This window comes from Xylocopa sonorina, chromosome 6, assembly GCF_050948175.1.
Source record: "Xylocopa sonorina isolate GNS202 chromosome 6, iyXylSono1_principal, whole genome shotgun sequence".
NCBI classification, from domain to species: domain Eukaryota; kingdom Metazoa; phylum Arthropoda; class Insecta; order Hymenoptera; family Apidae; genus Xylocopa; species Xylocopa sonorina.
Window position 1 is genome coordinate 10,038,444 of NC_135198.1, and position 16,866 is coordinate 10,055,309.

At 50.7% G+C, this 16,866-nt stretch overlaps 1 protein-coding gene across 1 annotated transcript; it reads left to right on the top strand.

The window, feature by feature from the left end:
• The first annotated feature begins 306 nt into the window (after nucleotides 1-306).
• Nucleotides 307-16,733, top strand: LOC143424389 (vitamin K-dependent protein C). Its single transcript, XM_076896417.1, is given in 9 exon segments — nucleotides 307-883; nucleotides 14,561-14,657; nucleotides 14,739-14,860; nucleotides 14,940-15,041; nucleotides 15,103-15,227; nucleotides 15,312-15,684; nucleotides 15,756-15,890; nucleotides 16,047-16,271; nucleotides 16,368-16,733. Coding segments are annotated over 9 exon segments (1,677 nt in total). The 5' UTR covers nucleotides 307-679; the 3' UTR covers nucleotides 16,662-16,733.
• Nucleotides 16,734-16,866: the final 133 nt, after the last annotated feature.

Below are 16,866 nucleotides of genomic sequence, written 5' to 3' on the forward strand. Positions count from 1 at the left end.
TGCCCGTTGGGCCAGAAGAAGAGCCACTTCCTCCGTTTTAATTGACGCTCTTAAGCCCTTAAGTAGAGTAACGTTCGACCGCTGGAAGCTGGTCATCAAGGAAAATTCGATATCCTCCTCGGCAAAAGTCCCTCCATCGACTCTCCTCTCTCCCATATTACCAGCGAACCCACCGTGGAACGAGTCGAAACCACCCATCGGCTCGTTACACCGTATTACGCGGAATTAACAAGCAACACCGGGTTACCGGTAAGAGTATTCCGGAAAAACGATAATAACACGCTTCGCACTGATCGATGGTTTCAGAAGCGTACGGAACCGGAGCAGAGGACTCGGGACTCGCGTTCACCGTTCACGGTGAAACCGCCCCAGGACCGATCCAGGAGCGCCATCGCCGACGGGAAGAGGCTTTCAACCCCTCCTACAGCTCGAGTTCTTCCACTCATGGTGTTTTACTCGCTTGAAATTCTTCGCGTGGATCCGCGGCCGTATTTATAGAGACTCGCGAGTTCACGCACGTAGAATCACGCGCGCGTTTCCTCCGTTGACGGCAGAGGGAGGCGGCGGAGGGCAGAAGGGAAAAGCGGATAGATAGATAGAGAGAGGGAGAGTGTGTGCGCGTGTGTGTGTCGTGGGTCGACGAAGGGACGAGCACGCGGCACGTCGCGATCATGAAGCGATGCGTCCGCGACAGGAGCACCGGCCCGCTTCGTCGTCGAGCACGTCCTCGACGTCGTCGAACTGTCTGCGCTCGCTGCCCCCACTGGGACGCCTCGAATCAACGGGCATGATCGCCCGGCTGCTGGGGGCGAACGCGGCCCTCCTGTCACTACTGCTATTCCTCGCCGCGATACGGACCGCTGTCTGCCTCGACGACGTCCCGGTGAGTATTTACCAGCACGCCTTCTTTCATACGTCTATCGACTCTCTAACAACTACGCATGCGATTGCAGAGAAAAAGCTTAACTCTTAAGCTTCTTTTTGTATCGGGCAAAAAGGTCTTAGCCGCAAGTGGGTCTTGCCGCTTGGGGTTTGGTTCATTCGAAGTGGATGCACGAAGTGGGTGGTTCGGTTAGAGAAGCGAGGGGTAGTAATTCCTCGAGAGAGAGAGCTCGAAGCAAGGGTAGGATCGTACTCGTTCGATGCACGTGCTCGAGTTGTTCCACTCGAGGTTTACCCCGAGATACGTTTCTGATGTAATATATCGTAGCTAGGCGAGTAAGTTTACTCTGGAACTGTGTACACAACTTGGTTGCGCCTTAAATGTTGATACGTGCAGTTACTCGAGCCGCTAATATTCCTCGCGACGAGCGGCGAGTGGGAGGAAGACGATTTACACAGATGCTCGCGAAGAAACGGCAGGGTGCGTTCTGGATGTACGCGTTGGAATTCCAAACGAGATATCGCGACATCGATTCGCTCAAACTCCGGGGTGCGCTCGCGAACGCTCCCCCTCAGCAAGAACAATCGGTGCTTACGTGTATCCCCGGTATCCAGCAGGAGATTAACTTTCTAAATACTCGCGTGTTTCAGAGCGTGCTCGCGACGCCTGCGGAACACGATACCGTGATTGCACGCGGAGAAAAAAGCCACGGTGGCGAGCAAAGCTTCCGATTAGCGCCGCGTGTACTCGGCCCCCAGTTCCATTAGTTTCACTTTCAGTCGTGGAAATCGGATCCGAAGCAGCGTTTCCATGCGGCGCGCGCGCGATCGAGCGACCCGCCGGCGGGAAGTATTCGAAATATTCGCGTCGTCAAAAAAAAAAAAGAGAGGCTGGAGGAGGAGATAGAAAAATGAGCCGAGTAACGAAAAACATCTCGTGAATCTCCGGCACGAGATAACGAAACTCGGGCGCGTGTTAATCTGCTTAATTAGAACCGCGATAGCCGCGTATCTGACAGAACCGAGTATTTTTAACGAGATGGTCGACAGTAACGCGAGACACGGTAATCCGCGCACTCGAATATCGTAATTGACAATTCTTTTTAGGCTCTCGAACGAGGCTGTTGTTCGCGATTGCGTTTACATTCGCCGAACGTTGTAAACGAAAGTATCAATTAATGCGGACGATCGTAAAATCGTTCAGTGGGTCACGACACAGAATATCGCGCACCCAATTAACACGAGGCAATCTTGATGATTATCTCGTACGCGTTTGCCCGTGCGCCACGGGCATCTTTTTCGGAGGTTTCGCCCGAAGAGATGAAACGATTGCGCAACACGACGATAATTTGTTACGCGTTGCATAAATTTCTGCGAGCACTCGAATAACCGAGACAGTGGTATAATGGATAACTAAAAATATGCATTCGTGCCTCGCGTCGCTCACTCGTCCGCTCTTTTTACGCGTGTGCACGTGTAATTTAATTCGTCGCGACGTCTCTCTCACGAGTGCACGTCAAGTAGGCGTTTAAATTCACATCGCCGTTGAGATTTAACTCGGAAACCCGATGGGAAGCTGCGTTCAATGTATCGAGCGGATCGCGTGATCGACCGCGTTAACAGCGATCGATCCAACGCGATACCAGCACCGTCGATTTGTTAACCGAGATCGCGCGACAAAGGACGAACACAGACTTTTAAAGGAAAGCGCATTCCATCGTAACCACTTGAGAATTAAAGTCGATGGCGCCGCGACGAACGCGCCGCAAATAGAATTCCTGGACGGGTGAGAGAGAGGAGGAGAGGACGCGTTTAGAAGGCGGTTTCATGGAAACGCCAATCTCTTGCCTGTATCGAGGAGAAACCACGGTCTTCCGCAAATGCCGGACAATTTGTGCCGATTCATCGATAGGGAAATTGGCGGAATGGTGTTTAGGTAGTTTCAGGCTCACGCGAGGCCGCAGGGGAACTCGATGAAGCATTGTGTCAGCCAGAAACCCGGGAATAGGCGACGCAATCCTCCGAGTTCGTGGCGGAGGAAACGTTGCTTCGCCTAAGTGTGCCCTTAGTAATTACTATAATTTCATTTCGTGAACGTTCTCGAATCCCAACGATATTCCGTGTTTCGAAGCCCGTCGATTCTGACGCGTCCAGACATCCTTTCAACGCCGAGACCTTCGATCCTTCGAATCATCCCTTCGAGTTTCCGCTGGAAATAATATTCCCTGTCGATCATAGATATTTTACATGTTAACAAACGAACCATCGACGATCCTATATTTTATCATCACGTATTTAAATTTTTCTTCAGACGATCAGAGTGCACTGGGTAAAATCTGAACCGCGTCTAACCTGGAACTTCTCGAGGGTTCCCAAGAAACGTTCGTCGGTTAGGGGAGCCATGCGCTCTCCGATCCAGCCCACATCGAATAAAAATGCCTCGAAGGGATATTAAAATCTAATTTAGATCAGAATTCGCAGCTGCAGCTCTCGGGTTACCACCCACAGTCCCAGGGACATCAAAGAGCAGCACTGGCGCTCGAGCGAGACACTTGCAACCGAACTTTTTCTCGTGCCTCGCCACCGATGATCCCGATAACGTATCCCAGCGGACAACACCGCTCCCTGATTTATATTTAGTGAGCCTTTTCACCGCCCTCCTTCTCCGGCGATCGCGGTGTTTTCGTCCACGAAACACCATTCTGTCCCCGTCGAATCGTAAATCCACGGAATTGCTGCTCCAGCGTGTGAAACGCGCCGGATTCACTGCCGCGCGGTCCACCGACGTGGTAACGCATCGATAACCGTCGCGTACTTGTCGGTAATCTTGTACGAACAATCGTGGATAGGGACAGGGAGGCGGGACGGGGATCAGATAAAGGATAAACATTTGTTTGAGTTTCTCCTTGGCTCCTTATCTGGACTAACAGGCCAATTTATGGGTTGATCCTTGGACGAGCCGTAGATAGGGAACAGATGTCGGACCATTGCTTCCTCCTCTTCCCTTCTTTTCCTCGCGTTGTCTTGCTTGCCGTTATCTTGAGACGATCATCGAATGCAGTGTCTCTTCTTTTTTTCGAAAACTTTATAATTGCTCTGTAATTTTTTGCCTTGGTTCCTGATGGTCTGACTCTTGTATATCCTGTAGATAATCCGCTCGTGAGATGCAGAGACGGCAAGAATACATATCCACCCTCCATATTTAGAGATACACCATTGACGTCCATGAAAGCTACAAGTGTTTAAACACGAATCTTCTTCAGGATTCAGAAGAGACACGGGAATGTAACAAAGTTGTCCTACGCGATGTTCAAGATGGCGTCAAATCGACTAACGTAGTCGCTCTTCCACTGTTGAGCAAAAGATTGGCCAACTTCCTCTCGCCTACCGTCGTTCACACGTTTCCCTCGCGGGCACTTAACCCGTTTTTCGATTAATAATCATTGTTCGACAAGCATCGACGCGACGAAAGCCAAAGACGACGCGTCGATCACTCGCGACTATCGTGCCGCGTAAAAATGGCGGCCAACCTCCGGGACGTCGTGCACCCCGCGGTGAAACTTCCTGTCGCGGCCATCCCGTGCTCCTCCACTCTCTCTTTCTTTCCTTGTTATTCTATTAGCGTGCGCGAAGATCGCTGGAATAATTTACCGCTATTCAACGAGGAACACGGGGTCACGGTTGGACAATGTAGCCGTACGAGTAGGTCGCGAAGTACACGCTCAGGATCCTTCGCCTTTCGAAGATTAATAATCGGGACGATCCTCGTTTTGGCTCGTACCCACTTGTTGGCCATTGTTAACCACGGGAACTCCCTTTGTGACGCATCTCCGTTGGATATCGGTGGAGCCATTGTGGGTGCGCTTTTCACAGCTTACAATGCTAATGATCGTATGGTTGCTGCAGGATAATTTGTACGATAAGGAATTATCGGACACGTATCGCGCGATTTTTACGTCTCGCGTTCGTGGATACTTCCGCGTTTCATTTTAGAAGCAAGAAAGTAAACTTGACAGCCAGTTCGAAGAAACTCTACAAGTTCGATTGTAGTACACTCTCGCAGTATTTCACAGAGAAAATACTAGAAAAAAATTCACTTCCGTTGTCGGTTCCGCGTTGGAATCACACGATTTCCGTCGATTCCACATTGGAACCGGGGAAAGACGTTCTCCAGGTAACCCGCGGAGATTCCTTCTCTCGCGGGAGCGTCCCAGGCAGCTCGATTAGCTTCTTACCGCGTATCGTGACGACTACCGCGTGGAATTTCAGCCCGTCCCGGGGCAGGAAGTATGTTAACCTCGCGTCGAATAAAAAGTTGTCGTCGTCGCAACGGGGAGGGAAGAAAGGACGAGCAGGGTTACGAATAGAAGATCGAGAAGAGGGAACTTCGCTCGGAGTTCTTCTCTCGGTTGCCACGATCCCAATCCCTGGCTCGTGAATCCTGGACCATCTCTGTTGTTCTCGCCCCTTCCTCCTCGATACTTTTCCTGCTCGTTCTTTTCTTTTCTTCTTTTCGTATCCCCTGCGACCGTCGTCCCATTGTTTGGAGGAACGGTGAAGCTCGCTGGATCGCCGATTAGAATTCCGCTCGAGCTGGATTCCTCGACGTCGCTGTTAGTCGGTTAACGATTCCAACTGTAACACTAGAGTGTGACGCGGAAAGGTTGATACCTCGCCCGCAATAGTTATGCGGGTGCATTCTTATTTGCTGAACGAGCGCAGGTTTTCATGGATTCTGTTACGTCCAAGTTTGTACAACATTCGAGCGTTCTCTTCCATCGAGATTCGTGGATCCGCGTGCGTCGAATTCCGTCGATTCAAGAGTAGTAGTTTCTCCCCTCGTTTCGCTGAAGGAATCGAAATAAAAGATCTAGATTGTCGCATTTTATCTGGCCAGGTACAGATCGTCCTCTTATTTGCGGCCAGAGCGACTCTCGCGAAAGAAACGTAATGGGTAATATTAATTGGCGTGCAACACGCGTGACATTGTAGCTTTACTCGGGCTTTAGCAATCGTTATGGGAGAAGTGGGAACCTATCGGAACAAGTTATTCCGGTATAACTTGCTCGAGCACAAAGAACTGCCCTCATTAATATTGTGTATTAAATGCGACTCGTTTTCTCCACGGCTAATTTAACGATTCCCGTGAAACGATCGCGGGACAGCGTTTACCAAACGGAGCGGTTTCGCGTGCACCGCGGCAGACCGACCGAGACAATCTTTCGCTCGAGCCCACGATCGCCATTGAATTATCGGTCTCATTAACAGTTAATGTCGGCCCCCCTCGTCTACCCCTCCACCATCGATCCTCCGCGAAGCGGTATCGACGAAAAATTATAGCGGTGATATTTAAAATTCGCGCACGGGGAGAAATGGTCGCGGATAAGAGTTTTTTCGAGAGTCCAGTTCCGAACGTTGCTCCCTTCGCTCGTACATTTCAATCAACTATCGGTCGAGATACTAATTAAACCGTTCCATATCTTTCTCGATAGGGACTATCACTTTTATTAATTCCAGTCAAAGGAGAGAGAATTTATCGCGCGCAATAGCTTGAACCCGTAGCAAGAAATGGGACCTGTAGCGGAGATAGTAGACGGAAGTTTGAAAACAAGGAGGATAGAGTTCCCATCGACCTAATGACAAGTCTCCATTAAATTTACCACTGGTCATCGCGACGTGCCATTAAGATCCTCCGACGAGGACGCGGCGATCGAATCGCCTGCTCGTAGCTGGAATACGGCCAGTCGTAACGTACCGCCACTTCTGCGCGAGCGTTTCCGCGCGATGCAGCGTAAATTCAAGGGGCGAGCAATCGTGGAAGGCGCGAGCGAAGTGGGATACGACGAGAACGTGAGCTACGAGCGAAATTTACGGACGTGGAATAGACAGAAGGCCGCTGAATGAGCGACGAAGGCACAGTTCTGGCAACGCGTCCCAGAGGAACTCGGGTAATGGATCTGAAATACCCTTATGGCCATAAACGTTCTGCGGTAGCCCTCGCTCGTGAGATACTGAACGGTTCGCTCTGAAATCGTTTTCTTCTCCGTCGACTCCTTCGCATATTTTTGGGGATTAAAAAAAGATGAACTGGAATTTTACGTTTATCGAAAGATTAACTTATCCTACCCAGATAGCTTCGAAATGTTTGTTCCTCCAGCTGGGCTGATATTTTCTAATTAAACGACTGACTTTTTACCGTCACGTGCCTCAATTTCGCAACACTTGATTGTACTCGATATAACGAATGTAGGATACGCGTACCAGTTCGATTAGATAAATAGAACTGTTCTGGGTCAGAGTTCAATCAAGTACAGACGATAATAGAAGTTTGTCGAGACTTCGCCTGCATTTTTCCTTGTAATTCAACACCCATAGAATACCAGCTTCGAAAAAATCGAGCGAACGATTGAATTATAAACAGAATTTCCTAAGTACCAAGCAATTTTTCAAAAGACCCATCCTAGACGTTTCTCCACCCACTAATTCTATCCTCAATTAACTTCCACGCGAAGCGATTCGTAAAACAAATTCCCCCCACGTTGACTAAGTAACAAAAAATAAAACATTCTCCCGCATTCGAACATTCAACTCCATCATCATACATCTCCATCCGTACGACACAACCTTCTCCCCGAAATAGTCCCGCTTTCAACGATCCGTTCTCGATAAATATCTCAGCCAACCCTCCCGCGACTTAAAAGCTCGACTCGACAAAAACCTTCCCCCATTAGCAACTGTTCGGCTCATTCACCATGCGCGTTCACCCGGCCAGCCGACACCCGCCCAGACATTCTCCACGCAAATAGCCGCGATTTCAACAAGCCTTCCCCAACAAATACCTGGCGCAACCCTCGACACCCTCGATACTCTCAAACTGGGGCCCGTCTTCCCGCGATTCGCGGCTCGTTCGCAAATTTTCGAAGGCGAACGCGCCTCAACGAAGAGAGAAGCGTCACGTAAGCCGCGGGCACGGCGATCCGGAAATAACCGCGGCTATAAAACGCGCGGCGGACGCCAGCCGCGTTCGAACACGAAGGAAAGAACGTCCAACGAACGTCGTCATCGTCGACGTCGGTTGAAAAAGCGCGACCAGGTGATCGTTGCGACTCGACGCTCGCTCCCCTCGCTCGAGAGGAACCGACGTGCTTTATAGTTTCACGGTTCGCGCAGCACGGCTCGAACTAATCCCGCGAATTAAGCCTCGTTAATACTCGGCCAGAAATAGCGGATTTTTCTTGTCGCGAGCCGCTGTAGCGCCGCGTTTCCGAACGACGAACGCGAAATTGAGCGAAACCGCCTTGCTGGGGAGGAACGGGGGGTCGCGCGCGACGAATCAATTATCATCTCATTTAACCGTGGGACGTGATTCCGCGACGGTTCTGATTGGTTGACGGAACGTCGCTCGACGGACGGCTCGTTCCCGTTCATCTCTCGCCGTTTCCCTCCTCTCTATTTTCTTCTCTCCCCGACTGTTTGCGTAACACGTCGAGATGAACTTCCGATCCTCTGAAAGCCGTATTTTCATAATCCGCTTTTTGTACTCGCGTTTTTATTGTATCTACGCGTCAACCGACCAACGCAACTTCGAGAACAGCGTCGCGACTCGGTATCGATTCGAAGCTGAACGTTCTCGACGTATTTCCCTCGAACTCGCGTTCAAAGGAAGCTCCTTCGGTTCACGGTAACAAACGTGAGCCGCGAGCGCAACAGACAGCGACGGAAAAACAAATGCAGCAGTTTAAGCCTGTCAAGACCGCCTATTTTTACACCGTTTCCCTTCGACGAGATCAAGCAGATCTTTCGCCGCGACGCGCGCATCGAAGCTATACGAACTCTCGAAGCGCGACCCTACGGTCGTCGTCCAATTTCATACAACCGAATCTCCCTCTCGTTCTCTCCTCGCACAACGCTCGCGGCATATATGCACACTTTTCCACTGGATTATTTTTAAACCAGACCACGGAGCCACACCTCCGCGGCGACACAATTGAATTTTACTGGCGCGCGGTCTCGCCCGGTTTCGCAAAAGTAGTAGCCGACGCGGACGCGGAGGTACCAGGCGGGGGCCTCGCGGAATCGTTTCATTAGATACCGGTGAAGTGGGCGGATAACAGCGCGTACTGCTCCTCATTGCACAAGGGAGACAGTAAATCACGCGATGATCTCATCACGGCGTTAAGATACTGGCTCTCGAGGGCGGGTGGGGAGGGGAGAAAGGTAAAAGGGAAGAATGGCAGAGCGATGCACGTGGAAGTCGCTGGGGACGCGATAAACAAGAGGCCGCGGCTACCGTTCCCCGTGCAATAAATTCCGTGGGAGTCGAGTTCGCTCGGCGTTCTTCCGACACGTGACACGTTTAAAGCGGTCCGTGTCGAGGCGAGCAGCGACAAGCCACGCTCGGGCAATAGTTCGGAGTTATCGTCTCGCAGCGCGAGAGAATCGCCTCAAAGGCGGTCGCCGCTGGGGACGCCGGCTCGAGTCGTCCTTTCAGAGCGAGCGCCAACTAGGAAGACTGGTTCCGTAAAGTGATCCGTGTGGTCTCTCGCGTCTGTTTCTTCCTCGCGCTCCGGAGCGCCGCGCGGATTTTTCGAGACGAACGACAAACGGGTACCAAGCGGGAGAATCGATTGCGCAATGATTTGGAAAGTCTTTTACGGGGACCTGTCCGCGGATCGATTCTCTTGTACCTGCTTACTCTCGCTTTCACGGTTTACTCGGGACAAACACGAGTCTGGGTATATAGGTAGAGAGGCCCGGACAGGGTTTTCTAAAGAGATGCAAATTCAGCTGGTCGGGTGTACTCGGGGCTAGAGAAACTACGGACTCGTTTCAACGAGCCTCGCGGCCTCCGATTGCTCGGTAATAAATTCGACCGTTTTATAATACCCTCGCAGGAGACTGTTAGAAAAGTGCAATAAGACGGGCGAGACATTTCGCGGTCGTATTTTCCCGTTACACAATCTCGATCCTGCGAGATTTGCAAGAATTTCTTTCAATCGCGTGCGATAGACTCCGGGACGGACTCTCGGCACACTTTTTCTATTCAAATTTATTCAGAATTCAAATCGCTTCGATTTGAATATACAAGGATGCGAATTTCTGACGGGATTTTGTAACGAGAACGACGGAGAGAGATATCGTCGAGCGCAGCTGCAGTCGCGCGGTATCACCGCGAGGTAGAATCGACCAGCGGTGGACAGATCGATCGTTAATCCGCGGACGTTGTCCGAGCGCGTTCTTTCGCAAAATGCTCGAGTCTTCGCGGAAGCGACGAGAGTCGCATGACGAGGACAGTTCCGTTGAATCGTTGGGTACAAGGCGAGCGTAAGACGAGCCGTGACGTGTAACGTCACGGAACAGCCCCCGTGCAGTGGTCCTCCAGTCCAGCGATGATTCCTCCCGTCGATCGAAACGATGACTCCGTCCAGGACGATCGTCGATTTATCACGAACGCAGCTTCTCTCCACACGCGAGCTCGCTCCTGATGGCGCAGCACGCGGTTCGTATAAATAGGAATACAAATTGCTCGAGTGCATTAAACAAATGTCGCGTAACGTTGCAGAACAGCGGCTATCCAGTCACGGAGTTGTCACGGTTCGTTTAAAAAGCCTCCGATGACATTTACGCGGGCCGCAAACCTACCGTGACTGCGCCGTCAGCGGCGACCCAACCCAAAAGGATCCAGCGGGGCTAGGTTTTAATAGGACTTGCCTCCCCCAGCTCTCTTATCTGACCCATTTGCAAGCGCAGCAATTACTCTCGTGGGAGTACCGATCTACTCGTACCGCGGCTTGTCTAAAATCAATCGACCGTTCATAAACGCGCTCCGTCGCATTACTCTCCGAACAGCTCTGTCTTCCCTCGCATACTTCTCCTCATTTAGAAACGGGAATCGTTAGACTATTGTCCGCAATTTCGAGACAAGTGCCGGAGTGAATAATTGCGGTCCGTTGACATAATTGTTTACCCAACTCGAGAGGTGGCTTCGTCGTACGACGCTCGAGCGATTTGACAAAGTTAGCCGCGACGAGAGCGACGCGGTTAACAATAGACGGGATCACTCGCTTTTACTTGCTCGCTCGAAGCATTCCACGCAATCGAGCCGAAAAATCTAGGCATCGCGATCTCCTCACCCACACGCAATCCTCCTCGATCCGAGGCAACGACTCCACAAAGACCCACCGACGGCAATTAAACCGAATAGAGGCGAGCCCAAGGAAAATCAGGCCTGCTCGAGCGACGGTGCGTTCGCGGAATTCTCATGGAGCGGATACATACGGGGGGGCACACGATTTACGCGACATCGCTCGAGGCGGACGTCATCCCGTGACCATAGTAGGTGGACGAGGAGGACCTTGGCCTTCGGATCTCTCTCGCGCGCGTATTCTCCGGGCACATAAATCAGGCCGCGATCTCGCCATAGCGAGCGTGCCATCGCCGCGGCCGCGAGTATTAAATCGACGGTAGCGACCGCGGCGAAGAAATCGCGGGCCATTTTCGGACGTTGGACACTCCGCGGCGCGTTACCATCTACGGTATAAGCCGGGGCGTCAGCCCGCGAAACGAATGTCATTGCTTCGGGACCTTATCCATCTTCTTCGACGTGCCCGTCGCGCCGGTCCTTTCCATCCACCCGTTCTTCCCGCTACGGACCCGCGTGCAAACCTTTTTGCGGGCCCTTCTTCCCGATCGGAGCTCAGCGCGGCGAGAATGGCCGCCCGATCCGGCTTTTTTCCCCCGTCGCTTTCTTGTTTCTTCCTTTGCCCGCGGAGATCGGTGTACCTTGCGGGTAATTGTGCTTTTTGGATTGTTAATGCCAGCGGCGGAGATAGTTTGCGGGATGTAGTTGTTTTGCAGGGTGGTTTTTGTCGCGCCGTAGCGGGGCGAGCTGGTATCGGAGACGTCGAGGAACGACGATGGCCACCGTTCGTATGATGGATGCGTCTTTTCACCGCGATACGCAAGAAGAATTCCAAATAAGTGACGAAAATGGCCGCCACGCTCGGTTTTTATTCTTATCCGTTCTTATTGCCGGTATATCATGCGTAATTGTACCGTGCGAGAGGGATAAACTCGTTTCGAACATGTCGAGGAATGAAGTTGTACGCTGTTTATTGCCCCGGTGGAATCTCCGTCGTAAATATTGCTATCGTAAATTCCTCGCAACTTGTTGAATTATCCGCCCCCACACCTCGTCTCGAACGCGACGGGTTATGGGAATGGAACAAACGGATACGTCGAAGCGACACCCTCGCCGCGATTTCCACTGAACAGACGAGCATTCGCATCGCGAATACTGTTACCAGCGCAGTGCGAAGCGTATAGGTGAGCGACGCTGGTACGCGTCTTCGTAGGGTGCCGTGCAGGGATGCTTTGAATGCGAAACGGTATTAAAGTTGCATACGTAATGCCAGTGAATCATTTCGAGCACGGTCCCACGGGATTCTTCGCGCGTGCGTGGCGCAACGTAACCAGAGAAGTAGAATGTAGCAGAATTGCACTTTTCCGTTTCGACGTGCCGTTGAAAATTAGCGGCGCGAAGAATTTTCGTCGTCCTCCATCCCTCTGGATCGTTTCTACCTTGAACGGCACGCGGTTTTTGCGACTCCAAGGGGAAGATGCAAGGCACCGGCGGACTTCAGCCTAGTTTGGCCATGTCCACCGCGGCGCATACAAATTCCTCGTGTCTTCTGTCTCGTGACTCTCCTCCGTCGTTTCAACCGTCTACTTTTTACATCCTTGGCCGTGTCGCGGAAAGGGCGACAAATCTGCTCGCCGTATCTGGTTATCCGTGTCGCTCCGATACTTTGAATATCCTCGACTTACCACGCAGAGTGTTGTCGATCCTTTTAAAAAAATAACTCGCGCCGTGCGACGATTTAACGTAGCCGCGTGCAATAATTCAGAATACTCCCATAAATTGAAGGGAACGCTTCGAGTCGAGCAAGGAAATCGGGCGACAGAACCTGTTTCTTTTTGCTGCCGGTTCGACGAAATTAATTGTGCGCGTTACGGGAACATCGTTAACCCTGAACTCTCGGGTCGCATACGCTTAAGAGGCTCTCCGTGCCGGCTGAATTAATCGGATCATAAACTCGACGGGAACAACCGAATTATTGTACTTCGCTTAAACGGATCCAATGCGACTACCGCGGAGGCGACGTCGTAAACTTTGTTCAACGACGCGCGTCGCGGATTCTGCCGAGTGGAATCGTGATTTCAGAAGGGAGAGATGAATTTATTAATTAGAAATCTGGGTCGCGGGAGAAGGAACTGCGAGGGATGACAATCAGACTTCCACCCTGGCAGAATGTCGCGCGATCGTTCGATGTCGGATTTCCCAAGACGATCGGCCTCGATTGGGTAACCTCGCCGCTGCTCTGACCCGACCATTGTTTAGGATAATGAGCAACGTGGGCTGGATCGAAGAAGGGTGTGATCCGCGTGTGCCAGTTCCATTTTCATCGATCGACCAGGCAAAGACGCTCGAGATGAAAATTCTCCGCCGCAATTATCATTTCACAATTTCGTCCGCCCACAGTTCTCACGCGGCGAGGTGCCATTTTCGGAAAATCCGTAGACGAGCAACATTTATGATAATAAAGTCGCATTTTTATCGATCCCCTCGGTATGATAATTATATAATTCTTGGTACGAGTGGATCCTGGAAGCCTGGCGGTGACATTGAGCAACAACAACAGCGGTGGTTACGTCGCGATGCCATTTACGAGCCAGCAAATTGAGTTTAGTGCCGCGTGTTGAACGTTACAGCCTTGGGGAACGCCGAACGATATCCCAGACGGCCGGCAACGACGTCAGCAGCAACGACTGGTCTATTAAGTCTTTGCTTAAGTGCGAGTAATTGTTCGCCGGTTTTTATCACGATCTCCGGCTTTCAGTCGAACGAGCATCGAATACTCGGCCGCGCTTTTATTGCGCTTCTTGTCTTCACTTTATAATTCCTCGGCTTTTTTATAGTTCCTCGTTGACATTCGACGAGCAGTTAGCACGAGAAACGATGGCTCGTTAAGATCGTGTTCGATGGAACCGATAGAGAGTATCGCAGCTCGACGATAACTGGTTCGATTTTTCTTGACGTTTCTCGCGAGCTCACGAGTTAATTAATCTCTTAGACGTCGTTCCTTTGCCCTTATATAATATTCCTGGTTATGTGCAGGGTTTAAATAGTATTATAAAATGTTCGATGAAATACCAATTTTCGATTCAATTAAATCGATTGAAACAAACTTCTGTGTCGCAGTCGCAGGGTTGCAGAATCGTTACGATCATAGTGATTATCGGCATCATACTTAACGGGTTTAGCTGGAATCCCCGCGACGCATCGGTACGTCGAGCGTCTATTAATTTGATTCATAGCAGCTAATATCAGGCTGGTTTTACAACGATCGGGCACTTACGTGACAAGCTCGCATTACGCACGAGGATTGCTTTTTCTCGTACTCGTCGCGTAATCCTTTATTTGCGTACCATTATCTATGCCTGAACTGAGGCGATAAAAAAGAGTTGCAACACTTTTCCACGTAGATATGTAGCCGTGTCGGTGTACGGTCGTTTTTCCTAATCGCGAGAGGAAAAACATCGTTTACGCCGAGAAATGCTCGCGAAGTCCCTTTCAGGTATCGATGATTAATTACACGTTGCTCTGTGCTAATTTTAGACTGAGAACGAGACGCTCGTGACCGGCAGGAACAATGGTACGAGCTTGCTGCGCGTGGTAGATCAGGATTCTGTTGTGGAGCAATTACCAAAGAACAGTACGGGTTTTCCGCTCAATCTCTTCTGTCTTACATCTCTTCTGATTCCGTGGCTTTCCTTTAAATGTCATCAATTTACAGGATCCACGAGACTGTTGTATTTTACTAATTGGACCGAGTGGAGCGTCTGCGATCGCCATTGCACGCAGAACCGCGTCCGAAGGTGTCGAGTGAAGAAAAAGTGCGGGGCCAGGATACACAGGGTAAGCCTCTCGATCTTGCTTCCTCTTGCTGTTAATTATCACTGCGATCCGTTTCTAATCCCATTGGATTCTTGCACAGGAGGAACGAGTGTGCGAGCACAACAGGAAGGCCAGATGGAGAAGATGCAAGCAACAACAACGACGAGGCCATCGAAAAAAGGCTAACTTTCACGTCATACAGGTAGGTAATTCTTCTTTTCTCCTTCCAATATATGCACTGTAATCGCGTATGATGGTATCAGATGCCTAAGAAGGAAGCGGAACCTAGACAAGGAAGGCGAAGGAGTAGAGGTCCATCTATAGGGCATTACGGGAAATGGAGCAAGTGGTCGCCGTGTACGAGACTATGCACCACTCAACGTCACAGGTAAATTCATCGAGATTGAAGTGATTGACGTTTTCACGGTGCAAGAGTGTACACAAATTTTCATTTTCACTGAAATAATTTAAGGTGGTGCAAGAAACCAGGCATCTGCGCGCGCGACGTCATAAGGGAGAGCGCTTACTGCTACGTGGAGGGTAGCTTGTGCCAAAGATGGATTCACCGGGAAATTCCTGACGAGGACGATAGTAAGTCTTGAATCCTTCGAGAGGCGATTCCATATCTTTCAACGCGTTCGATTGCAGATAGCATACTGGACGAGTTCGAGTTGAATCCCAACGAACTAGACGGTCCTTCCGAGAAGAATTACCATACGTGGAAGTGTGGAGTTTCGAGTGTTCAGAAGACTTCTCGGCTCTCTTACTTCACAAGAATCATCGGTGGACGGCCATCGGCACCCGGAAGTTGGCCCTGGCAGGTGGCCGTGTTGAATAGATTTCGCGTGAGTTCTTCGAATCGTACTCTCAGCGACGATCGGTTGCGTTAATCGTTGAAGAAAAATCCTTCTTCCAGGAAGCTTTCTGCGGAGGTACTCTGGTCTCTCCAAGATGGGTGCTGACCGCAGCGCATTGTATCAGGAAGCGATTGTACGTTCGCATCGGAGAGCACGATTTAACGGTGAAGGAGAACACTGAACTGGAACTGAGGGTATTTACCATTCGATACTCCAAATCTCCTTCACGAGCACTCGCAAAGTGCTATTCCAAGAAAATTTATCACGTTCGTGTATCGTGTACATTTGTACGTGAAAAGTGCTCACAAGTTTCACTTTCTCTCTCTGATTAAGTTCCGCTTTCCCCGCAGGTGGATTCAGTGACCATACATCCTGAATACGATGCTGATACAGTGGACAATGACGTCGCGATGCTGCGTCTCCCTGTCACTTTGACGCCATCACCGTCCAGAGGAATCGCCTGCCTCCCAGCGCCTAACCAACCTCTACCCACCAGAAAACTGTGCACCATCATTGGCTGGGGAAAGTCGCGAGTTACCGACGACTTTGGGACCGACGTTCTTCACGAGGCTCGGGTAGGTCGCTTGAAATTCAACTGAGAATCCAGCTTGGAGTAGTTTTTCGATCGATCTTAAGTAGGTCAGGAAAAACAATCTTCTTTCGCGTTCCAGATACCGATTGTATCCGCGAAAGCGTGTCGAGCAGTCTACGTGGACTACAGGATCACTGAGAACATGTTCTGCGCGGGATACCGTCGCGGAAGGATGGATTCCTGCGCGGGTGACAGCGGTGGTCCTCTTCTCTGTCAGGATCCAAGAAGACCCAACCGACCGTGGACCATTTTTGGCATCACCAGCTTTGGCGAGGGATGCGGGAAGCGCGGCAAGTTCGGGATATACGCGAGAATGTCCAACTACGTCCGTTGGATAAGCAGAGTGATGAAAGAGACCGACGACTTGAACTGAAATCTTGGTGAACGTTTGCGTGCTCAGTGCTATCGACTGTCCAGAGACACGTGTTCGCGTTCACAGGCATGTTCGTCGTCGACTAAGCGTAAGAATGACTCTCGCGCGACAGAATAATTATTTCGTCTGCCGTGTTCACTCTCTTTCTCTCTGTCCATGCAACATCACTTTGTATACCATTAAACTCGATCGTTTCGTAGAACTT